Genomic DNA, 26421 nt, shown 5'->3' with positions numbered 1-26421 from the left:
CTGTAGTCTTAGAACGAAACACTGGAGGCTTCAGAGGCAGGAAACATCTGCTAGCTCTGACAGCCCAGCCCTGTCTCTGCCCCTTGGGGAACTACTCCTCGCCACCCTCTACCCACCAGAGGTGCTGACGAGATGACCATTTATAGTATCCCAGCCTTTTCCCTCTGCAAAAAAAACAAACAGGGAGACATGAACTCAAGCTGGACCAGTTCACATGCTGTGTTCTCTGGACCATTGGCTGAGAAGAGGATATGACCTGAGCTGAGCCAATTGGAATCCTTCTCTGAAACTTTGGGTTTTTGGTTTGTTTGGTTTTTTTTTTTTTTGGCCACATAGCATGTGGGATCTTAGTTTCCTGACCAAGGATGGAACCCATGCCCCCTGCACTGGAAGTGCAGACTCTTAACCACTGGACCACCAGGGAAGTCCCTAAATCTTTTTATATTAGAAATGAAGGGAAGCTCTTTCTCTTCTATTGGATCAAGAGCTGCAAGGATGTGACCTCAAAAATGTTTACCACCATCGTCAGCTCATATCGTGGAAAATTCTGAAAGAATGAGGCAGTGTAACTGGACAGACAAAGGGACCAAGATTTGGAGGGAAGGAAAGTGAAAAGGAGAGAAACTATCATGGTGTGTTCCATGGTTTCAGTAGACCTTGTACCAATTCTGCACACACCATCCCACACTTAAGAGGTCCCCAAATAGGTCTTTCCTTCATCAATAGCTGGCCCTACTCCACTGGAGTTGCTTATACCAGAAACTTAAGCGTATCCTCCACACCAGTCTCCCTTTTCCCTCATATTCAGTCCATATTGTTTCCATCCCCAGATTACATCTTGACTCTCCCCAATTCCCACCATCTCCATTTCTGTGCTCCAGTGTAACCCATCATCAGCTCTCACCTAACTCCAGCACTAACTTCCAAGTGCTAGTTCAGTCTTCCCCTACCATACTCTATGCATTGCCCACAAAGCAACTAGAGGGATCTTCTTAAAATGCACTGATCTTGTCACATCTCCACTATTCAATGAGTTCTTTTTGTTTTCCTGATGAAGTTCAGAATCTTTAGCATGGCTACCAGGCCGTGCATGACCTGGCTCCAACCTGACCTTGTTCCACCTTTGCCAGCTGGGCTTCTGCCACACACAGGCCTTCTCCCTATTGCTTGATCACAGGGTACTTCCTTCTGCTTTGGTACATCTGAGTGTACAGCTCCCTTTGTATCGGTGGCTTTCCCCCACTTCTCTCCCCTTCACCTGACAAAATATTTGGTTTTCTTTGGTCATTCTCAAGGAGACTTTTTCTATTGCAGTATACCTGATTTACAATGCTGTGTTAGTTTCAAGTGTACAGCACAGTGATACAGTTATATATATATGTATATATATATACACACACATATACTCACACACATACTTTTTGCTTTTTTTACTGCTGAAAAAAAAGGGAAAATATGTATATGGATATACTTTGGCCACCTGATGCAAAGAGCTGACTCGCTGGAAAAGACAATGAAGCTGGGAAAGAGTGAAGGCAAAAGGAGTAGAGGGCAGCAGAGGATGAAATGGTTAGATAGTATCACTGACTCAATGGACGTGAATTTGAAGAAACTCTGGAAGATAGTGAAGGACAGAGAAGCCTGGCATGCTGCTGTCCATGGGGTTGCAGACAGTCGGGTACAACTTAGTGATTGAACAACAACACGTATTTTTAATGTTCTTTTCCATTATGGTTTAATGCAGGATATTGAATATAGTTCCCCATGCTAGAGAGTAGGACCTTGTTGTTTATATATTGTATATATAGTAGTTTGTATCTGCTAATCCCAAACTAAAGGAAACTTTTCTTGACCTATACTAGGTCAGCCCCAGTCCCAACAGGGCCATAAATTCCAGGAGGATAAGGAAGTCACTGTGAATCACTCTTACCTAGCACAGCATGTGTAGATGCCCAACAAATATTATTGCACGAGTAAATAAACATGTAAAGACTGCACCCAGGACTTTCCCTCCACTGACAGCCACTCCTATTTCCCCATCTCCATCTGAGACGCCAGTGCTCCCAACCCTCTTCTCACTCTTCACTCAGTAAGTTTATGAGTCTATATTTTTATTTTTTCAGCTTTTGGGAAGGTCTCTCTGCATTCCTTGACATAGATGTATCTTTTTTCAGTTCAGTTCAGTCGCTCAGTCATGTCCGACTCTTTGTGACCCCATGAATCGCAGCAGGCCAGGCCTCCCTGTTCATCACCAACTCCCAGAGTTCACTCAGACTCACGTCCATCGAGTCAGTGATGCCATCCAGCCATCTCATCCTCTGTCATCCCCTTCTCCTCCTGCCCCCAATCCCTCCCAGCATCAGAGTCTTTTCCAATGAGTCAACTCTTCGCATGAGGTGGCCAAAGTACTGGAGTTTCAGCTTCAGCATCATTCCTTCCAAAGAAATCCCAGGGCTGATCTCCTTCAGAATGGACTGGTTGGATCTCCTTGCAGTCCAAGGGACTCTCAAGAGTCTTCTCCAACACCACAGTTCAAAAGCATCAATTCTTCGGCGCTCAGCTTTCTTCACAGTCCAACTCTCACATCCATACGTGACCACAGGAAAAACCATAGCTTTGACTAGACGGACCTTTGTTGGCAAAGTAATGTCTCTGCTTCTTAATATGCTGCCTAGGTTGGTCATAACTTTCCTTCCAAGGAGGAAGCGTCTTTTAATTTCATGGCTGCAGTCACCATCCGCAGTGATTTTGGAGCCCCCCAAAATAAAGTCTGACACTGTTTCCACCGTTTCCCCATCTATTTCCCATGAAGTGATGGGACCGGATGCCATGATCTTCCTTTTCTGAATGTTAAGCTTTAAGCCAACTTTTCACTCTCCACTTTCACCTTCATCAAGAGGCTTTTTAGTTCCTCTTCACTTTCTGCCATAAGGGTGGTGTCATCTGCATATCTCAGGTTATTGATATTTCTCCTGGCAATCTTGATTCCAGTTTGTGCTTCTTCCAGTCCAGCATTTCTCATGATGTACTCTGCATAGAAGTTAAATAAGCAGGGTGACAATATACAGTCCTGACGTACTCCTTTTCCTATTTGGAACCAGTCTGTTGTTCCATGTCCAGTTCTAACTGTTGCTTCCTGACCTGAATACAGATTTCTCACTTATCTATTTGTTTTTGGCTGCGCTGGGTCTTCGTTGCTGTTTGTGGGCTTTCTCTAGTTGCAGTGGGCAAGAGCTACTCTCTAGTTGTGGTGTGCAGACTCATTTATGTGATTTCTCCTGTTGCAGAACATGGGCTTCAGAGCTTGGGCTCAGGAGTTGTGGCACGTGGGCTTAGTTGTCCCACAGCATGTGGAGTATTTCTGGATCAGGGATCAAATCCGTGTCTCCTGCATTGGCAGATGGATTCTTAACCACTGGACCACCAGGGAAGTCCTATGTGTAGCTTTAAACAGTTGCTTTCTGGAGGAAAAAGTCTCTGTCCTCTATGAAAGTCAAAGTGTCAGTTGCTCAGGCATGTCTGACTCTTTGTGACCCCATGGACCTTAACCTGCCAGGCTCCTCTGTCCATGGAATTATCCAGGGAAGAATACTGGAGCAGGTTTCCATTTCCTCCTCCGGGGGATCTTCCCCCAACCCTTGGATTGAACCCAGGTCTCCTGCATTGCAGGTGGATTCTTTACCGTCTGAGCCACCAGGGAAGCCCAAAAGCTTTGCGTTGCCCCTTCTATACCAAAGGGATAACTCTAACAGTAAAATTTTCAGGTCAAGTATGAAACAACAGTGGAGCATCAACAGGATACAGGGAAAGAAAACAGTTTTGAAGTAGTTATGGCAACAGTGGCCCTCTAATTATGCCCCATAAGGGGGCCTCCTGCCTACAGGTTGAGCAGGTACAAGGTAAGAATTTGAGATAAAGGAAGAGACTTTGTATTGAATAAAAAGATTTTTTAGTAAAGGAAAAATAAGAACCAACTCTTTGTGTTTTGAAAACCAAATTTTAAACACTAATAATTTCCAGTAATACAGAAGTTTGTCATCCTGTTTACATGTAACACAACTCTAACTTCTCTGTGGACAGAGAGTGACCAAGGCTAAGCGCACGGCTCAGACAAAGCATGCTGCAGCTGTGCATCACTCTCCTTTTTGCCTTGGCAAGTAACTTGTCATCTAATTTTACTTTGGAGATAATAAGGAATTATTAAAGGCCATGATGAAAACATTTTGTAGACCAGTGGATATACATAGTTTGTGTCATGAGTGGGGAATATGCAGCTGTGAACATCTGGCTCACTGCCAACCTATCCCCAGAGTGTTGGTTCCTGCAGCATCTGATACCTACAGTACAGGTTTCCCACGTCACGCGACCTTGCTTGTACTGTGCTTGGGAACAATGTAAAGAAATAATCATTCATTTCTTTGGTTGAATGTTTTGACAGACCAACATGTCTTGTAAAAGTATTTTATCTGTGTAGGCTCAAAGGTTCTAATCATCTAGTAAAGACAAAACAACATAAGGTCTCAGTTTGGATCCAAATATCCAGCCTATTAGCCTTGGATCCTGGGATCCAAGAATATCCACTCTTCTCCCAGTTCATTTATCACCTTTTATTCCCCTTGCTGGTTACTGTCCAACTAAGTATAAAAAATCACCATCCCTAAAATTAAACAGTCTCTACTCTCTGGTAATATATGACAAAATAGCTATCTTTCCCCCCAGCACAAATCAATGAATTTCATAGCTGTAGATGCTGCAATGTTATCAGTGTGTTTAGGTATGACTTAAAAGATTGTCCCTGACAAGCAGTTCTTTCCACACCCTTTGGACCACCAGCTTACTGTTGCTAACAAGTAGTGGGGCCTGTTATTATCAAATATTTGTAGCTCTGTGCCTGCCCTTCACTGTTCTGAGAGTAGAAATTTTCAAACCTACCTGAGAGTATAAACCCTCCTATTACACACTCATATGTTTAACTATTTGCTATTTGTCAGACTGAGGTCAGAATTTGCAGTGATGTGACAGACACTTAGTTTTGCATTTGGGTCCAGCAGAGGTTGCTCAATCTAAATGAACTTTGTGGTTTTCTTTTCTCCACACACCGCTCCCCTTATTTTCTTCATAACTGTTCTTCTGGGAAATTACTTCCCATCAGCAGTATTTATCTCCAGCTGGTGAACTGGATGGGGCTTTTTTTCTTTTTAGTTAATAAACACTAAAAGGCTGAGGGCAGCAAATCTACACCCCGGTGGTGCCAGCTAATGAAGAGCCTCACATGAAAGCTTATGCAAAGGGGAAAGGCAGAGTGCAAATGCCCTGGGATCCAAGATTACCCACTCTTCTCCCACACGCTGCATAACAGACACTAATGATTATTAATTATTTAAGCAAAGAACATGAGAGCCAACACAGGCGGCAAAAGGGAAAAGAAGGAAGCTGCCTTCTAGGAGCTTCTGCTGAAATCATTTAATTAGGACAGGCTATAGAGCCAAGGGAGATAGACCAAGATACTTAATAGCTAAAGAAATCTTTAAAAATCCTTTACCACTTTTTTCCCTTACAAAAAGGAAAAGACAACTTAGGTTATACTTGTATACATTGCTGACAAACTGGAATATGAAGTGGCTGCCACAGCCTGCCCTCTCTGATGGCATCACAGGCCAGCAAGTAACAGGAGGAGACTCAGCCAGGTCTTCACAGGTTCTAGTGAATCCTGAAGCTGTGAGTCCCAAGTCTCCCCTCGAAATATGTCTTTCTTGTTCATACACACTAAGGACACTGACTATCTAAGCTGAAGCTCCATTCGTCTTTTCTCTGTACTAAAACCTTCATGAGCTATTCACTTCAAATTTCAAACATTGTTGGGACTTTCCTGGTGGTCCAATGGTTAAGACACTGTGCTTCCACTGCAGGGGGCATGGGTTCGATCCCTGGTCAGGGAAATAAGATCCTGCATGCCACCAAGCGCAACCAAAAAATAAAATAATAATAATTTTTTCCCAAAAATATTGTGTCATTTCTGGTAGGTTTTACTTTTTCTTTGGATATATCAGGATACCTAGAACAGTTTCTTCCTATTATATAAGCTGTGACACTATTTTAAAAAGTTAAGAGCCCTAAAAGGCACAGTTTGATCTTATTTTTAAATTCTTGGGTGATCTCCATTTGTTTGAAACTCACCAGTAGTTCTGCAGTGCAGCCTTTGCAAATTATCAGTTCCTTGGCAGCTAGTGACATTTCCTCTTAAAATCAAGAGTTTTCATTTCTAATTCCGTAACATTTAGAGATCTAATGCTCATTATTACTGTAGCTAACCTGGCTCTGTGACTAAGGAGAGACTTTGTTTTCCTTGCAGGTGTCTTTTTCTGACCTTGTTCCAGTATTCACATTACCTTCCACTAGGTTCCTACAGAACGTTTCATTTGAATTGATTCAGATCTTCATCAACATTTCACATGTGAGCTATTATGTATCCCCTGACTTTTGTTCAAGCCTAGTGTCTTTAGCCAATTACAGGTCACTGTTCTAAGCAGGGGATAATGCAGTAAATCAGACACATGTTGTCCTTGCCCTCATGATGGGTGAGACATACAACAATGAATTACACACTTCAATAATTCATTGCAATTATAGTTAAGTGCTAAAAGCTGAAATACAAAGGGCTCTGAGGCCATATAATTGGGAACTGGTGCCTTGGGAGTTAAAAATCCACCTGCCAATTCAGGAGACGTGGGCTCAATTCCTGGTTAGGAAGATCCTCTGGAGAAGGAAATGGCAACCCACTCCAGTATTCTTGCTGGGAAATCCCATGGACAGAGGAGCCTGGTGGGCTACAGTCCATGGGGTTGCAAAGAGTCGGATATGACTTAGCAACTAAACCACAACAACCTTGTATTAGGGTCAGGGAGAGCTTCCTTTGGAAGTCCTTTGGAAAATAACATTTAAGCTTACACTTGAGATACAAGTAGGAGTTAACTAAGCAAAGAGTAGAGAAAAAGGATAGCACACAGTGGAACCAGCCCATAACAAGGTCATCAGGAAGAACGAGAGGGTGGTGAGATTAAATTACTGAGAGAGAAGGCTGGTGGCTAGAGTGCAGAGTGATGGGGAATGAGGTCAGGCCCCTCTCATGCAGGAATTTATAGGTCATGCTAAACATTTAGAATTCATTCCCCAAAGGTTTAAACAACGATGTGACATGGTTTGATTTGTATTTAAATAGATGACTATGGTTTCTGCAAGGAGAATGGACTAAAGTGGAATAAGAATGGCACATTAGTGAGTGACTGCTGCATAAAAACCCACCTCGAAACTCAGTGGCTTAGCAAGCATTTGTGGCTTTTGTTCTGGGGTCAGCAAATTGGCTGGTGTGGGTGTGCTTCAGGCTGTGGGTTGACTGTGACTCTGCTGGGTGAGGCTGAAATCAACAGGGTTTAGTGGCAGACTGGGATTAAGTCTGCTCTATATCGGCTTATTCTCCTTGAACCAGAGGCTATACAGGGCACTTTCCTCTCATGATAAATAGTAGAAGAGCAGGGGCTCCAACCCAAACTGTATAAGCACGCTGAAGACATCTCCATAAACATCCCATTTGTCAAATTCAGTCTAATGGCCAGGCCCAAAACTGCAGGATAAGAAGGTGTATTCCACCTCAAGGGAAAAAGGTCTGAATAAATACTTGTCGAGTGATACTCCAATGTATCAAAGCAGCTATGATCAAGGTATTTTCCATTCTTCAGTTCAGTTGCTGAGTCGTGTCCGACTCATGAATCGCAGCATGCCAGGCCTCCCTGTCCATCATCAACTCCTGGAGTTCACTCAAACTCACGTTCATCCAGTCGGTGATGCCATCCAGCCATCTCATACTCTGTCGTCCCCTTCTCCTCCTGCCCCCAATCCCTCCCAGCATCAGAGTCTTTTCCAATGAGTCAACTCTTTGCATGAGGTGGCCAAAGTACTGGAGTTTTAGCTTTAGCATTATTCCTCCCAAAGGACACCCAGGACTGACCTCCTTTAGAATGGACTGGTTGGATCTCCTTGCAGTCCAAGGGACTCTCAAGAGTCTTCTCCAACACCACAGTTCAAAAGCATCAATTCTTTGGCACTCAGCCTTCTTCACAGTCCAACTCTCACATCCATACATGACCAATGGAAAAACCATAGCCTTGACTAGACGGACCTTTGTTGGCAAAGTAATGTCTCTGCTTTTCAATATGCTATCTAGGTTGGTCATAACTTTCCTTCCAAGAAGTAAACGTGGAAAATAAATTGTAGAATCTATTGCTTTCCCCACCCTAATCCACCTTGCCTTAGTCCCCAAATAATTGGTTTCATTTTGCCAAAGCCTTTACTGGATAGAATATATTCCTGTTTTGTCCCTAAGTCGTGTCCAACTCGGATGCAGCACGCCAGGCTCCTCTGTCCTCTATCGTCTCAAATTTGAGTTTGCTCAAATTCATGTCCACTGAGTTGGTGATGCCATCCAATCATCTCATCTTCTATCACCCCTTTCTCCTCCTGCCCTCAATCTTTCCCAGCATCGGTCCTTCCAATGAATATTCAGGGTTGATTTCCTTTAGGAATGACAGGTTTGATCATGGATCACAACCTTGTGAAGGGTCTTGCATAACTCAATGAAGCTATAAGCCATGCCATGCAGGATCACTCCAGATGGACGGGTCATAGTGAAGATTTCTGACAAAACGTGGTCCACTGGAAAAGGAAATGGCAACCCCTCCAGTATTCTTGCCTGGAGAACCCCATGGACAGTATGAAAAGGCAAAAATGATAGAATATAAAACTATATATATTATCAGTTTAGAAAGGCATAGTAGAAACTCAGTTTACAATGGAAAAGTCTGGCACAGTGCTATGTACTCTCATCACTTTTCAGATCTAATTTATTTTAGGAGGTGTGGGGTTTTTGTTTTTTTTTTTTTGCATTTTATCTTTCTTAAAAAAATTTATTTGAGAGGAAAACAAATCTGTTTCCCCCCAAAGTCCTGATTTATGTCACATTATTGTGCTCAGATTTAACTAGGATTCATTCTTTTTTTCCCTTCTTACAGTTAGGCACGCATTCACAGCAACAGTCCTGGATCTCTAATAAGAAGCTAGTCTTGCTGTGTGGACATCAATATTTTTGGTGGGGTGTGAGGCTGAGGAGAGGAGAGTTCATGCAGCTTGGAAGCAGCCCTGGGGAGTGAAAGTGAAGCATTTTTAGCTGAATTCAGGTGGAGGCAATTCACTTAAAGAATCCAAAGGCTTTAGCAGTATCTTGGATTGACTTTAATGAGGAGTTAGACGGAAATAGCTACAGGCTCCAGGGGGCAGCCCAAACCTATTGAGGATTCCCTCCTGGGAGATAAAAAGGCGCTCACAGGGCTCGCATCATGAAGTGGTGTCAGCCTCTTCTATGCCCCTAGCACAGTGCTCACCATGGGAGTGTTTCTGCTCATCTTTACTAATTGGTGGCTAACTACAGACAGGACAGAAAAGGACGCTTATTTTTTACTAATAAGTGAAAAAAGCTTTCTTAGAATAGAGCAGACATGCTCATAGGGAAGAGGAGGCAGGAATCCTCAAGCTAGCATACAGGTGACATGCGTGACTTTTTAAAGCAACTCTGAGCAGGCAATTTCCACTTAATTTCTTTTCAAAGAAGATATATAGAAACAGCATGCTGAAGGGGCTGCAGTGTCTGGAAAAGATAAAGGGGATGGTTGTAATTTGCCTTCCATTTCTGCTGCTAATGACACCCTACTGAGACAGACTATCATATTAACACACAAATTCCCACAAATCCAGTAACAACCTTTCACTAGGATGTCTTGGGTTATTACAAGATCTCTTTAGCACAAATTATATCATTAAAGGAAATTTAACAGAAAAGGTGATTTGCCTCACATCCAGGAAAAGGAAGACAGGAGAAACAGAATTGTAGGCTTTGCCCACAAAATTTACTCCAAATTTACCCCTAAATTTACTCCAAATTTACTCCTATTTACTCCTAAAATTTATGATTTTAATTTCCTACTACTTCAAATATCTAGATACGGATACAAGCTTCCCTTAGTCAAATCAAACACACATGAACTGTAGTCCACCAGGTTCCTCTGTCTATGGGATTCTCCAGGCAAAAATACTGGCATGGGTAGCCATTCCCTTCTCCAGGGGATCTTCCCGACCCAGGGATCAAACCCTGGTCACCTGCATTAGAGGCAGATTCTTTACCATCTAAGCCACCAGGGAAGCCCCAAAGCAAACACACACCTTCTTTTTACTTAGTATTCTTAAAATGTATATTTAAATATTTTATATAATTTTAATGAAAATGGCATTAATTTCACACAGTTCCTTATACTGTAGCTTCAAAGCAATTTAAATATTTAATAACCATCCTTCACAAAATATCTACATGAATATATAGAAGTGACTTAACAAACTGGGGCCAAAGTTAAATATGAAAGAGTGGCACAATTAGGACTAGAAATGCAGTGACAGGGTTCAGAGGACACACCATCCCACGATATGGCACCTTGGCACACTGAATATTTTAAGCTGAAGGAACTTGAGAAATGGCATGAATAGTACTTTTGACCTTCCCATGAAGCAGGTCACAAAACCCTCATATGAGATGTACCCTACCCAACACCTGAAGGAAGGAGCATCCTTACCTTCGAAGACGAGACACAGAAGAACTGGAACAAACAGATCTGGCTGTTTCTCTCAGTTTATTACACTTAGCTCACCTTTGTTCTATCACATTTTCCAAAGACTTTTCACTCGTCATCAAATCTAGCATGAAAACACTCAGGTTTAATGGTTTCTCTAGGTCTTCCATTTCCTTATGAAGGCTCCCATGTCACATAACACTTACAGGAAATAAATCTGTATGCTTTTCTCCTGTTAATCTGCCTTTGTTATAGGGGTACCAGTCAAGAACACAAAAAAGTAGAGGAAAGATATTTTTTCCTCTTCTATAGGAGTATTCTCGCTTTCTCTCCATTCAATATTCTCCAAAACAACGTAACCTTTGAACAACATGGGTTTGAACTGTGTGGGTCAACTTATACCCAGATTTCTTTTACTAAGTACATAGTACAGTACTACACAATCTGTGGTTGGCTGAATGCATGGATGCGGAACCATGGTTACCAAGGGCTGACTGTCAAGTTATACATGGATTTTCAACTGTGCAGAGAGTGGGCACTCCCAACCCCCACATTGTTCAAGGGTCAACTGTATTTTAATGCGATATAATTTTAATGATTTGATTTTATAATTTTAGTTTTTTGTCTCTCTGAGCAGCTTGCAGGATCTTAATTCCCTCACCAGGGACTGAACCCAGGCCGACAGCAGTTAAAGTCACTAGAAAACCACTGAACTCCCTACAAGATAGATTTTAAAATGAGGTAAATATAGATGAAAGAGATCATTTAGTTCAAATTGTACAGATTAGAAATACTTCCAAGCGTAATCCTCCTTACAATATGTGAATATACATCTGAAATAATGATTCTAAGCACCCACCTAACTAAGATAGAGTAACAGATTGGGTGGAGGTTTAGGTATATTTAAAACACGATTTTATCATTATAAAATCAATCTCTTGGTGATACAGTCTGACATCTAAACCTCTGTTACCATATAAACACTTAAGAGTCTTATTGTTTTTTAAAGACTCTATCCAATATGCATTTTAGAAAATTTAACAAAAAAGAGTTAGGTAATGCCTGTCATGTATCAGCACTCAATAAATGTCTGATGAAGAATAGACGACATCACAATCAGAAGAGGGAGCAGACAGAAGAATCTATCCTGGCTTCCACATAGGGATTATTGTTAAGATTTCTCTAGAACACATTCTCTTCACTTTCAAAACCTAATCCTCACCAGGAAAAAGTATATTTTGGGTTTTTCAGACCAAAAGGGCCTAGTATCCACAATCTGTCCAGTACTTTGTAACAAAATTAGCCTCGCATAATCAACCACCCTCTCTGGCAAGAGCAGCACCATGGGCGGGTCATCTGAGCCAGCACTGTGGGAGCAGTCAGGCTCCCTGGAGGCAGGCACACACGAGTATACACTCACATCCCTCATCTCCACCCCAAGCGCACAGGTTAGAGACAAGAGTCTACGTTTTCTTTCCTGAGAGTGGAAAGCAGATTTAGGTTCTATCTGCCATGTACTCTTACTTGCTCATATTTTCTTGCAGAGGAATAAACAATGCACACTTCTGGAAGGCAGAATGAAAAGAAATGCCACAAAGCTGAGGTTAAGGGACTGAGATTCTGTCTGTTTGCTCCAAAATTACAAATGCTCATCTCCTGGGTAACTATGAAACAAAAATATTTAAATAAATGAGAAAAAGCTCAGAGGCTTTTGTTTGTTTTGGTGGTTCAAACACAATGGAAGTTTATTTCTTGCTTCCATGAGTTTAAAGTGAACTCTCCTGATTGGTGGGTGGCTCTCTTCCAAGCACTGACATAGGATGCCAGACTTACTGCTTCTTACAGTTCTTCTATCTTTTAAAAATTTATTTATTTTTACTGAAGTATAATTGATTTATAAGCTCAGAGCTTTATAAATCAAATCTAAGGTATAATTTACCAAGACCTAGAATAAACTTGGTGTAAAATTTGAGGTGTTAACAAAGTTTAAAAAAAAAATTAAGGGAATTCCTGGGCACTCCAGTGGTTAGGACTCTGCATATCTACTGCAGGGGGCATGGGTTCAACCACTGTTTGGGGAACTAAGAGCCTGCATGCTGAGTGGGGCAGCCAGAAAAAAAAAAAAATCTTTTTAAAAGATGAAAAAAAAAAAAACAAAACAACCCCACCACATTTTCTAAAAACATGGTCAACCAACCATGGGATTAAGGCAATCACATATAGTCTAATCCAGGCCAAATATCTGCTTTTACCTAAACCACTTATCTCTTTGATTATCATCAAGGGTCACTGCCTCAGTTTTCAACCTGGCCTGGTTTATGAATACTGTGGGAATAAGGCCAGGCCTAAAGAATCTAGTTTCCACACAAGCCAAAAATGGGGTGGGGGGGGAGGGGGAATCATTGAACTCTTTCTTATAAGAAAGAAAAGTCCCATGTATATATATGACAATTTAGCAGTAACAAAAAAAAAAAAAACAGTACTTGAACTACTAAGACATTTTAGAGTAAACAGACAATTAAGATTACAAACTTTTAAACCATGTAATGAAATTATGACAGAAACACACAATCAGAGGTTCTTCTGGGAAGGCTTCAGAAGTTCATGGTCACAGTTGCCAGCATTTGGGGCAGAGGACCTGTGACTGATGCATAATCTTAATAAGAACTCTTACTAGCATTATCTTCTTTTTTAATCCAAAAGAAAACCAGTGGCTCTCCTTAACCTCCTTTATAGAAAATATTTTTATTTGTTTATTTTTAATTGTAGTCCATTGTCTGAGGCTGCAAGGAATCTGATGTTCTCAGAGGAAAACAACCAAGCATTAGGAAGCTACAAACTGATAGCCTCAAACCTCTCCAGTGGTCCCTCTGCCTGGAACAGCATGGAATTTCCAGTGTGAACTCTCAAGAACGCCACTAACCCCTTGTATTTCAGGTCCCTTCAGCAGCTCAGTCTCTCCGCTTTGCTGTTAGTGTGAACAGGGAGAGGGGCTTTCAAAAAGAGAGTGAGGGTGTCAAAAGGCCATACCTAGTAGAGCTGTATTTCTAATCTCCTTTTTCCAACTTAATGAAAATACTAAATACTAGTTTCCCTAGTTTAATTCTAAGGCCACACAGACTGGAAGCAATTACAGCTTGTTCATGGGGGTCTGTGGGAATGCTGACAGTTTAAATTTACATATTAATGTCTGAAAAACATTTTGAGAAGGAAAGAGTGTTTTTTGGTCTTGGTAATGACTAGAATAAGAAAAAAATGGACGGGAAAGTGGTTGAAAAGCTCCAGGCAAAATGGTCCAGGTTTATTTTTGCTGTAATACTTTCAAACTATCTACCATTCACTGTAATAAGACACTCTTCTAATGGTAGATTTGCTCAGTCTTTTATTTTGCCTAAGATGATCGTTCTTTGGCTGAGTGTCTTCAATAAAAGGCCTAACAACCAAAGTTAAAAACCCATCTGTTCCAACTCCAACTCGTTCCTGGGGACAACTCATTCTACTGCTTGATTTCTTCTTCTACCACCCACCTAGAATACCTAACTTACCACTCACCAGGTTTAAAAAAAAGCAAAACATTGAAACAGAAATTGTTTCAAATTATATTTCCTTAAACAGCCAGGTTGGACACTTGATCTCTGGAATTTAGTGGCAACCCCAGTTTTTTGACAAATGCAGGTATTCTTTTCATTAAAGTATTAGTTTGACCCAAAGATGTCAAACAGCCACCCTAGCATTAGTTATTGCAGTCTAAGACCTCCCAAGAGGTCTAAAAAACCAGAAGATTAAATACAGCAAAATATGAATATAAACATAGTTTACAAGTCATTTAATAACTACAGTTATAGAGACTTTTCAAAGTATTCACTTTTCAAATTACTCTAAACTGATACCAAATTTGTGAAACAAAATATATCATATGGCTCTTGAAAAAACTGTTAAGTGGTAGATTAGCTCCAATGTAAAACATCTTTCTATATTAACAAAGAGAGGGCAATGCACAGTAATCCTATATAGTGGGTAGCTCCCACTCAACTGAAGAGAAAAATTAGGCTCAAAAAGATTAAGTAACCTACCAAAGGTCACATGGCCCTGACTGACAGTGTCTTGCTAGGCACTGCAAACCTGGCCACTCTGAAAGGAAGATTAATTTTAAATTGAGTAGTAGTCATTACTTACAAAATGAATACATTATTGTGATAAATGGCAAAATGTTTCATTTAGGTTAGTCTTACAGAAAGTTTAAGGGAAACCCCAAGTTTAAGGACTCCAGATTCATTGAGGCCCCTTTCAAATATAAAATACTTCCAATTTTCCTTGTCCTACTACTACTGAAAGGGAAGGGAAAATATTACTATGAATTAAAAAAAAAAACCCAAAACACCCAAAAGAGCAATTCTGTTCCTAGGTACATACCCAAAAGAAGTGAAAGTAGGTATTTAAACAAATACTTATGCATTAAAGTTCAGAGTAGTGGTAGTTTAGTTGCTAAGTTGTGTCCAACTCTTGCAACCTCACAGACTGTAACCTGCCAGGCTCCTCTGTCCATGGGATTCTCCAGGCAAGAATATTGGAGTGGGTTGCCATTTCCTTCTCCAGGGGATTTTCCTGACCCAGGAATCGAACCCAGGTCTCCTGTACTGCAGGCAGATTCTTTACCACCTGAGCTAGCAGCAGCACTATTCACAATAGCCAAAAAGTAGAAAAAAACCAAATGTCCATCAAGAGATAAATGGATAAACACAATGTGGTACCCATGCAAGGGAGTATTTTCAGCCATTAAAAATGAATGAAGCACTGATACATGCTACAATGTGGATTAACCTCAAAAATAGTATGCTCAGTGAAAGAGGCCAGACACAAAAGGTCCCATACTATATACCACCATTTATACCAAATGTCCAGAATAGGTAAATTCAGAGATAGAAAGTGGATGAGTGATTGCTAGAGGAGCGAGTGACTGCTTAGTAAGGATGGGGGCTCCCTTGGGGGTGATGAAAATGTTTTTGACTAGATAATGGTGATCACCACACAGCACTGTGAGTGTACTGAACTGTACACTTTAAAATGGTGAATTTTATGTCATGTAAATTTCAATTCGGTTAAAAAGAACACACAGAATAATGAAATAATGATGACTGACCACAAAGCCCTAAACAAATAGCAGGTAATCTGCTTTTCCTTAGTTTGTCACAATTTAATGAGTTTTGGATCATCATAAACCAATACATAAAAAATTACTCATTACAATTTCCAAATAAGGCATTAATATAGCTGAGTTCCCCTAATTTGTCCAGTTGGCAGAGCACCTAGGAGATTTTATAGTATACAAGAAGCTTTAAACATTTTAAGAATGTTTTTAATTTTTAAAAGAAAAAGAATACTGAGAAAAACATGTAAGAATATAAAGTGGCCAGAGCCTGGGAAACAAGCTGACATACATACATATGTGAAAATCTACATATTTGAGTGTGCAGAGAGACTAAACACTCAGGGAAACTGGCTACTCCTTGGAACTTATTCTGTGTTTCTCCAAAAACTGAAGAGTAAATAGTAGTTTACGGTCACCACCCTCTGGGTTTCAGCAAAGAGGTTACACACAGGGAGGGCCTTGAGCTGCCATTTCCAATTGCTTCCCTAGTGAAACAACGCAGGAGGTTAAGTCACCTCAGGAGACTCGCAACAGGGCTCCCATTGTTCCGAGCTCAAAACTCAGAGACACAATGGGCACCATTCATACCGAGAGCTTACAGGCTGGAGAATGGTCCCTCAGTGACAACTTATTGGGACACTGAATTTTCATAAACATAGACTTGTACAAATATGTCTTAATTATTTTTTAAAAGCAGCACAAAATAAACAAATAAAACTCAATGGACATTACACTGACAGGACACCCAAGTCTTATCCCCAGCTCTGTCAATAAGACTTCGAACAAGTCACTTGCTCTTTCTGAGCCTCATTTTCCTTGTATGTAAAATGAAAATGATTTCTAAGATCACATAGAACTCTAAAATGCTATGAACATATATGAGGTCTATTGATGTTGCTACATTATTTACTCCAACAAGTGGGGATAAATTATGAGCAGGAAAGAACTGTCACTTCACATCTTTTCATTTACTATTAGCACTTAAGAACAGGGAGGTTTAATAAAACAGGCAGAGACACTGTTTTCTCTTAAACAGACAAACTGTAATGAACAAGGTCCATGAGGCCTTCCATCCCAACAAGGCCAGAATGACTGAAGCACGTATCCCTACACAAAGCACAATGACGAAGGGCATAAACAAAAGCAGTGAGTACGTTTTTCTGTCACCTTTTCTTAGGTTATGAATACATTTCATGAATCTCTTGACTTCTCTGCCATAACTCTAACTCCCCAGAAGAAAAATACCATTTACAATAAGAATGTGATCAATGTCCCAAGCTTTCACACCATATCATTTTTTCGTTTTTTCAACCTCAAAACTTGCCAGAGCAAGAACTTTGTCGCCAGAGCCTAAGGAGAAAGACACATAATAAACAAAGATGTCATTTCAGATGCATTTACAGTTCCAGGTAAAGAAAGGAAAACCTATCACATTGATACTAAAATAGGAAATAAAATGAGCTTCTATTATTGGTGCATTATCCCTAAACCTTCCTACTGCCATCCCAATTCCCTTCCCTTGCACAAACAACTCAGCTACACAGGCAATCTTTAATTCAGGTATGAAATAGAACATGTAAAATCTTAATTTACTTTTATATTTACATTTAGCTGACAAAGGTTTTTAAAACATTAGGCTATACTAACTTGATTATTTTTAAAGTATTGGGAAATAAACCCATTAAAAGAGGTTTATAGAGAAAATAATTCTGGTTTCGCTGCTAACTCAAGAAAAGACCATCATTTTATCTCACCCACACCATCTGTCAATCTGAAGCAATAATTCACGTCCAGCTTTCAGAAATACAAGAGTATGGAGAACAGTGTGGAGATTCCTTAAAAAACTGGAAATAGAACTGCCTTATGATCCAGCAATCCCACTGCTGGGCATACACACTGAGGAAACCAGAAGGGAAAGAGACACGTGTACCCCAATGTTCACTGCAGCACTGTTTATAATAGCTAGGACATGGAAGCAACCTAGATGTCCATCAGCCAATGAATGGATAAGAAAGCTATGGTACATATACACAATGGAGTATTACTCAGCCATTAAAAAGAATACATTTGAATCAGTTCTAATGAGGTGGATGAAACTGGAGCCTATTATACAGAGTGAAGTAAGCCAGAAGGAAAAACATAAATACAGTATACTAACGCATATATATGGAATTTAGAAAGATGGTAACAACAACCCTGTGTACGAGACAGCAAAAGAGACACTGATGTATAGAACAGTCTTATGGACTCTGTGGGAGAGGGAGAGGGTGGGAAGATTTGGGAGAATGGCATTGAAACATGTAAAATATCATGTATGAAACGAGATGCCAGTCCAGGTTCGATGCACGATACTGGATGCTTGGGGCTAGTGCACTGGGACGACCCAGAGGGATGGTATAGGGAGGGAGGAGGGACGAGGGCTCAGGATGGGGAACACATGTATACCTGTGGCGGATTCATTTTGATATTTGGCAAAACTAATGCAATTATGTAAAGTTTAAAAATAAAATTAAAAAAAAAAAAAAAAGAAATACAAGAGTACTCACCAAGGTCTGTAGAGACTTTCTCAAATTGGCTGAGAATAGCACCTGCGTTTGCTGACAAGAAGTTCTCATCATCTGCAGTCAGCTAAACAAAAAAAACAAAGCCCAAAGGACTGAGTTCAGATGTTAACAAGTGGTTCTAGGAACCACTGTTAAGAATGTCATAGGACCACAAACTAAATTACAGATCAAGAAGCTATATACTAGGGACTTCCCTGGCGGTCCAGTGGTTAAAGACTCCATGCTTCCACTGCAGGGGGCACAGGTTCTAGCCCCAGGAACTAAGATCCCCCAAGCCAAGAAACCAGCGGGGGTGGGGGTTCTATACCAAACACTTCCCACTTTTTCCTTATACCTAATATATTCAATTAAATACAGATACCTTCTCTCCAAGTTTCCTGAGAGCTGTAAGTATCTCCACTTTCTGTTGAGTATACAGGTCTCTTGCCAGCTTTCCTACCATGAGATCTCTATCCATCTGTAACAGATGAATGTGAAGCATATGGTATTTAAGTTAAAAAACATTCTTTGCATAAAATCAAGCTTTTCAGATCTACTTCTTTAAGAAAAGATCCTTTACTGATTAATATTATAAAAAACTATAGAAACAATTCAAGGTAAACATGATAGGAATGTTCTCATACAGTTCTAATATATATTGGTACTAATCATCACCATGGTCTTAGTTACAAACTCTACTAAGGAATTAGTAGGTCAACAGCTTCCTTTAAAGAGGAGCTATCCTCTAAGACCAAGTGTGGTCTACAGGCCTGAAAGAGACAAGTGGTTACAGATCCCCTTGAGCTTTGATTAAATATCACCTCTACCACCAGAGACATGGACAGCATGTACTATGCCTTGGTACTATTCTATGTACATAGACACACTGTATTAGTAATAGTGCACATACACACATTACTCCATTTAAACCTCATAACAACCAGAAGAGGTATCATTACTGCCTTTTTACAAATGGGGAAACAACAAAAGAGACCGAAGAAAACAACTCCGCCAACATCACGTATGTCCATAATAGAGCAGGGGTACAAATTCAGCTGATCTGTCCCAAGTCCATGCTTTTAATCACTATGCTATTAAATTACCAATGGTTGCATATAACTTATTAACGTCTTAATTATATTCATGTCTATAAACAGACTTCCTCAAGTATCAGGTTTATAAAGATGTTTGAATTTCTTAGATAGGGAAGGCCACACACACATAAGCACTGGTGCTACTAATGAATGCTAGATGGGATTTCAATTCAGAGTTCCAGAACTAAATAGTAAAACTTTAAATGTGGCGTCTTAGTAGAAGCAGTCAGTAGCAATTTCAACTGCCATATGCTGTTTAAACCTCTATATTTGTTATCAATAAAGGATTGATTTTGTCAGGAAACTGTGGGTGTGGCTCTAAAATCAACTGACCAATTTTTAAAAATAAGACTACTTTTTAGAGCGGTTTTAGGTTCACAGTTAATTGAGCAAAAAGGTACAGAGATTCCTCATACATCCTTGCCTCCCCCACTCATGCACGGTCGCCCCATTATAAACATCCCCTACCAGAGTGTATATTTGTTCCAACTGATGAACAAACACTGACACGTCATAATCACCCACAGGCTATACTTTACATTAGGGTTCACTCTTGCTATTGTACATTTTCAACTGACCAAGTTTTAAACTTCAGAATATCACACTGAGCAAATTCTTGGGCTGAGAAAAGAAATACACAAAGTGATTAGATCAACTGAAAGAAACTTTACCTCTGCTAACCTTGTCCGAAGCTGACCTGGTTGTTTCTTTGCAAATAACCTGATGACCTCTGGGGTTTTAAAGGCCTGGCTGATAGCTGCCTGGATAGCCTAGAAATACAAGAAGGTTAAAAAAAAAAAGTTCAACAAATCAAATATTACAATATTTGATTGATAGGTCTTCTAATAAGTCTTCTTTGTTCATCAAATACTGTTACAACTTTAATTTCCATTTGCTATTTCCATGCAAGTCACCAGAGTAAAATAAATAACTAGATGAAGATCCGGAAGCAAATGCTGTTTTATCCATCAGTAGACATTCCTCCAGAAGTTAAGCCCTCAACAGGGTATATTTTCTATTAATATTTTAAATATACTTACTGAGAAAAAAACCACAACAAATTGTGTCACCAATGTAAGTAAATTATGCTTACCAGTTGCATTCCACTTAGTTCGTCGACCAAAGTCATATTTCCAGACATAATTTTCTTCAGTGAATCATTAAATTCACTTAGTTGCTCCAGAGTTTCTTTTTTGGTTTCTTCATATTCATCTGTATCAAGTTCCTCTCTGAAGTATAGTGGACATAAGACCAAAAAATATAGAGTTTCAAGAGAAGAGAAAAAAAATATCAGTATTTATACACCAAGGTTTCAAATACATATATATATATACAAAAAATATGTTGGTGGAAAAAAGGCTGAAAGGAAATATATCAAAAATACATCTAATGGATGTGTTCAGATACTACTTTGGGCATTATCCCGAAACACTGATAACCTTGTTTTTTTTGTTTTTTTTTTTTACCAAAGTGAGGCATGCTTAACAAACTACAGAACTTCCTTTTAGGCAGTCTCTGAATCAATGGTATAACCTTAGGCAAGATATTTAACTAGCCAAGTCTCATTTTATTTATAAGCTGCAGATGATAGTATCTTCCTTGTATTAAATGAAATATGAAAAGTTCTTGGTATAAAATAGGTATTTAATAAATAGTTATCATTATCATTGTTCAGTCGCTAACTCATGTCCAACTCTTTGCAACCCCATGGACTGCAGCACGCCAGGCTTCCCTGTACTTCACCATCTCCCAGAGTTTGCTCAAACTCACAGCTATTGAGTTGGTGATACCATCCAATCATCTCACCCTCTGCTTCCTCCTTCTCCTCCCACTCTTAATCTTTCTCAACATCAGGGTCTCTTCCAATGAGTCAGCTCTTCCCATCAGGTGACCAAAGTATTAGAGCTTCAGCTACAGCATCAGTCCTTCCAGTAAATATTCAGGGTTGATCTCCCTTAGGATTGACTGGTTTGATCTCCTGCTGTCGGAGAGCCAGAGAACATCATTTCCATACAGGTTCTGAGGGAGTTTCATTACCTACTCTGTGATCCCCATCAGGGAAAAGGCTAGCTGAAGATTTTTCTGGGTGAGGAAACTCACCCACCATCACCACCACCAGCACAACTGTTCTCTAGCCCACCTGCCCCTTCATAGCCATCAAAACATTAATGGTGGGTAAAATTTTATGTACTTTGAAATACAACAACAATGCAGTACTTGCCATCTGGGTAGTCCAAACAAGCCATTTAATAAACATTTACTAGAAAAAGAGCTCCTATATATCAAGTGCCTGCTTTGGGCCAAGCATTAAGTCAGTCTCTTCATCTGTGATGTTTACAACAATCTTCAAGGTTGTTAAAAAGGCAATGAGCAGTCTTAGACCTTTGAGCAGTTAATGGTGAAAACACACACCAGAAAGTTCAAGTAATACTTTTTCAGTTTGATACAAGGCAGGGCTTTTTTAAATACTGAAGACAAGATGGGTGCTGTTATTTCCATTTCACACTTGGGGAAATGGAAACTCAAGGTGGTTAAGCATTTTGCCCAAGTTCGCACTCACTTTGTAATTAAGCTAAAGACTTTAATATCCCAGGCTCTTTAACTCTAAAACCTATACTGAGTTTAGTTGTCCAGCAGACAAAGCACTGTGAAGAACATTACAGGGGAAACCAGAATCACACATAGGACTGCACACACAGAGCTTATAATCTAACTGTAAAAAAAATGCCATTTTACAGCATAGCAGTATACAATTATACTATTACCTGCATTCCTCCAGGTCTTGTAATTGCTGCATTAGTCTATCCAACTGTTCTTCTAAATTCTGCTTTAATTTGCTTGTCTCTGTCTTTCCTCTGGAAGCCATTTTAATCTCTAAGGAGAACAATAAACCCACATGCAGTACTGGTTATTTGAAATGATTCAATATAGCAGTGCAATTTAAACTAGATTATACTCTTTCTGAGCTACAGGTGTGGGGAAGATAGCTGTGCAAAGAAACATAAAAGTTTAAATTCATACAGTAGTAACACCCCCACAAAAATGTCTGGCAGTCTTAATTGACTTCACAAATTAATTAGAAGTTTTAACTATTGATCTATCTTACTAAACAAATTTGATAGATTAAAATACAGCTTCATAAGGAAACAGATCAGGTATGACTCTGCTCCACAAGATTCATTTTAACATCCTTTTTCATTCTTAGTAAGTACACTCCAGGACTCAGAATTCTCCTAGTGTTATCTTGTTGACCTTTGTGTACATTTACCTAATGACTTGTAGGCATGAACAACTTTTGATATGAATTTCTTCTCTGGAAATGTGCCCATTTTTCTATGGGATTATCTTTCTCTTATTGATTCATATAATATGGATATAAAGTCTGTTTTTATGTTGCAAATATCTCTTATCTCCTGATTCTAAATTTTACTTATGGTATTTTTTGTTATGGTAAATTATTATTTTTAATGGCCAAACCTATCTTCTCTATGTCTTCTTAGTTTTGTGTCCCATGAAAGCAGGCTCTAACCATACAAGATTTTCAAATATATACTATTTTGTTTTTTGGGGGGAGGGGCAGAGGGTTCTGTGCCACAGAGCTTGCAAGATCTTAGTTCTTCAACCCGGGATTGAACCTGAGCCCTGGCAGTGAAAGCACTGAGTCCTAAGTACTGGGCCACCAGGAATTCCAAAAAATATACTATTTTGTATTCTAAGACTTTTATAGATTTTTTTTTACATTGAGTTCTTTAAGCACCCAGTTTTTTTTTTGTTAGTGCTGTGAAATAGGGATCTTTAATTTTCTTTCAAATGGATAACTAACTGCCCCAAAACTGTTTTACTGGTATTTATTTATGCTACCTTTGAGACTCAATAGAAACAGACTGTTTCGTTGACAATATTCTGGTCCTAAGGCATTACTTTGCTATTTTATTTATTACAACTTTAAAGTTGGTGTACACAGATGACTGATAAGGAGTTACTTTTATTATTTTGGGTTTTTTCCTCCAAATTCTTGGCTGTTCTTGTACATTTTCTCTTCTAAATAAATTTAAGAATCAGCTTGACAACTAGTTCCCAAAATTCAATTGAAATTTTGACAGGAGTTACATTAAAATTAATATGGATAAAACCTGAATCCTTGAAATTTGAATCTTTCAATTATGCAATATCTCTCTCCAATTACCTAGGCTTTCTTTCATGGTCTTTAGTTTAAAAAAAAAAAAAAGTGTTACTCACAAAGGCTTTGAACACTGGCTGTGCTTAGATATTTTGTATTTTTGTTAATATTGGAAATAGTGGTTTTGTTATTACAATTTCTCTTTTCTAAATATTTATTTATTTGGCTGTGCCAGGTCTTTGTTGCAGCATGTGAGATCTTAGTTGCAGCCTGTGAGATCTAGTTCCCTAAGCAGGGATTGAACTCAGGGCCTCTGCATTGTGAGTGCAGAGTCTTAGCCACTGGACCACCAAGGAAGTCCCTGTTATTACAATTTCTGATTATTGCTAAGGAACAGAAAAGCTCCTGATTTGGTGTATTGATATTGTATGCATTTACTTTAACATTTATAGTGTTTGAGTTTTTCCATTTACAGAAATTACTCTCACATTCCTTTTAGGAAACATTAATATTAGGCATATTCATCAAAACTTAAATCCTAGGGTAAATTTTTTGCTTCCCTGGTGACTCAGCTGGTAAAGAATCAATCCTTGGGAAGATCCACTGGAGAAGGGAACAGCTACCCACTCCAGTATTCTGGCCAGGAGGATTCCATGGACTGTATAGTCCATGGGGTCGAAAGGAGTTGGACATGACTGAGCAACTTTCACTTTCTTTCTTTCAGGGTAACTTTTGAAAGCATTTAAAATTTTCCTACACATAATCATTTCCAAGTGATTCCACATGCGGAACTTTAATGAAGGAGATTCCTTATATGATATTCAAAATAGGATGCAATCAGTGAAAATCTAAACTTACTACTGCATCTTTTATATTTTTTTTACTGTATTTAAAAAAAATTGGCTTAAATCATCTACAATCATGAATAATAAACATAAATGAGCTACATTATAGCCAGAATTTATTTATAGCCAGAAATTATTTATTATAATTTATTATAGCTTAGTTCATGTATAATAGGTTAGCCAAAAAGTAATTTACTATAACTATGTTTCATGTATAATTTCTCCTGGAAATACACATTGAAATTTTATTTTAAATCTGTTGAATTTTTCAGTGTAAGTCAAGGGAAACCTAATGTAAAATAAAGTGTCTTTTCAGGCTTAATTTCCTACAGTTTAACCACACTGGACTACTTGCTGATTCAAAGCATATCATCCACTTTCATCTTTCTCTTTTGAGCTTGTATTTTTTTTCCCCTACTTATCAAGGCCAAGTCATTCATTCTTCAAGGTCAAATTTCACCTTCTCCATACTGCCTTCCTTGGTTCCCTCCCAGTCTTTAGATTGTGAGTTATTTGAGAATAGGGGTTTACATTTTCTTTACACACCACCACCTAGCACAATGCTGGGCAGACAGAAAGTACTGGATAAATAAACGAATAATGAGAATTGACTGCTTTATCCACTGCATTCTACATCTTAGTCTCTATTAAGCACTATATCTGATTTGAATTATATGTGATTTCGTTATAGTTTGTGGTTTGTCTGTTTTCCTCTCCAGACTGTAAACTGAGAGCAGAAAATTGAATCTGATTCCTTTCTTAGACTCTTTAGCACTTAATACAGACTAGATAGTCAATAACTGAATGAACTGTATAAAGGCACGACATATTTTAAGGAGGTAAGGGTATTTTAAAACAATTTCAGGGAAGATACAAACTCTTTAAAAACCCTACCCTGATGCTACATTATTTGAGATTTAGCTCAGAAAGATTAACTCGCGGGCACCACCTAGTATTCAATAAAGGTGGTGCACCTTTTACCAAAACTGCAAAATTACTGTCAAAAATTAATCTGGAGAGGAAGGTATTCATTCACGCTCACCTGTCTCTTAGTACTCTTAACTCTGCTCAGTGCTGACCGGTCTCAAATGGCATAAACCTCCAATTCTTGAAGTTCCAAGTGTCTTAAACTTGAGGAAAGCGAAACTTCTCATCAGGACTAAACAGGCTCAAAGTTCAAACCACCTAGGGGTGGAGTTGTCTAGGAAAAAGGAAACGATTAACGAGTGGTTTTATTTACTATATATAAACGTGGCCTAAAGCAGTCCCGAAAACTCCTCTTAGGCAGCCAGAGAATATAACACTATCTCTCCTTCGAGGAAGACTTCAAATGGGCGGTAGGGGGTTGGAGAAGGGGGAGAAACCCATTTTCTTTCGACTGTGTCTCCGGCAGTCGTTCTCAGGCTTTTCTGAAATCGACGTGGGTGATAGTGGAGAACCCCGCACCCGGACCTGCCTAGATGGAAGATGTCAAACCCAGAAGCACGGAAACAGTAAAGGTGGTCGCGCAAGTTTTCCCGGCTGGAAATGAGCAGCGTCCGGACCTCAAGCATTCGGACGCGGTAAGGGAGCAGCTCCGGTCACAGCCCCAAATCCCACTTCCCACCGGGGAACTTAAAGCTCCCACATTTGGGTCCTGCGGCGGCGGGCTCGACTAGGCCCGTTTGCCACCAGAGGTCGCCGGGAATCCGCTGTCCCCAAAACTCTTCCGCTCTTCCCAGACCAGAAATTAAACTACCTCCTTAAGGCCCTCGAGGCCCCCTCTCCACCTCCGCCTACCCGAAGGTTCCAGAGTTAGGAGCCAGGGGCCCCGCCTACCTGAGGGGCCCAGCTCGGCGGACGCTTGCAGGAGGAGCACTTCAGTCAGACGCACGTACTTCCGGCTTCCCGGAGCCAATGTGGGTGCGGCCGCGGGTGTTACCCTCATTGGCGTTCGGGCTGCGGAGCGTCTCCTGGAGGATTCGGGCCGCTCTGCCCTGAGGACGTGGTGAGGCCGTGGT

The 26421-nt window shown here is 39.8% G+C and overlaps 2 protein-coding genes across 7 annotated transcripts in view; one reads left to right on the top strand and one right to left on the bottom strand.

Moving 5' to 3' along the window:
* Positions 1-265: 265 nt before the first annotated feature.
* LZIC (leucine zipper and CTNNBIP1 domain containing) lies at positions 266-26244 on the bottom strand. 2 transcript variants are annotated; one of them, XM_070768238.1, is made up of 8 exons: positions 26160-26244; positions 25464-25622; positions 22222-22330; positions 20550-20685; positions 20128-20226; positions 18745-18840; positions 18366-18447; positions 266-9192 (listed from the first exon to the last, which is right to left on the bottom strand). In XM_070768238.1, the coding sequence occupies exons 3-8, from the start codon at positions 22320-22322 to the stop codon at positions 9131-9133; spliced, it is 576 nt and encodes a 191-aa protein (XP_070624339.1). In that variant the 5' UTR covers positions 22323-22330; positions 25464-25622; positions 26160-26244; the 3' UTR covers positions 266-9130. The 2 variants fall into 2 exon arrangements, with proteins under 2 accessions (XP_070624339.1, XP_070624340.1); XM_070768239.1 differs by lacking the exon at positions 266-9192 and adding an exon at positions 16767-17169.
* The window catches only part of NMNAT1 (nicotinamide nucleotide adenylyltransferase 1), a 29879-nt gene continuing 29145 nt past the window's right edge, over positions 25688-26421 (top strand). For 3 of the 5 annotated variants that reach the window (XM_019976454.2, XM_070768237.1, XM_019976453.2), the window contains exon 1: positions 26008-26419. The gene's annotated coding sequence lies outside the window, so the exon portion shown is untranslated. Of the gene's footprint in view, positions 25984-26006; positions 26420-26421 lie in introns of those variants that run through there. The other 2 variants (XM_070768235.1, XM_070768234.1) reach the window with 2 other exon arrangements.

The sequence above is a fragment of the Bos indicus genome, chromosome 16 (assembly GCF_029378745.1).
Source record: "Bos indicus isolate NIAB-ARS_2022 breed Sahiwal x Tharparkar chromosome 16, NIAB-ARS_B.indTharparkar_mat_pri_1.0, whole genome shotgun sequence".
In the NCBI taxonomy this organism is placed as follows: Eukaryota; Metazoa; Chordata; class Mammalia; order Artiodactyla; family Bovidae; genus Bos; species Bos indicus.
This window is presented reverse-complemented; position numbering and strand designations above follow the sequence as displayed.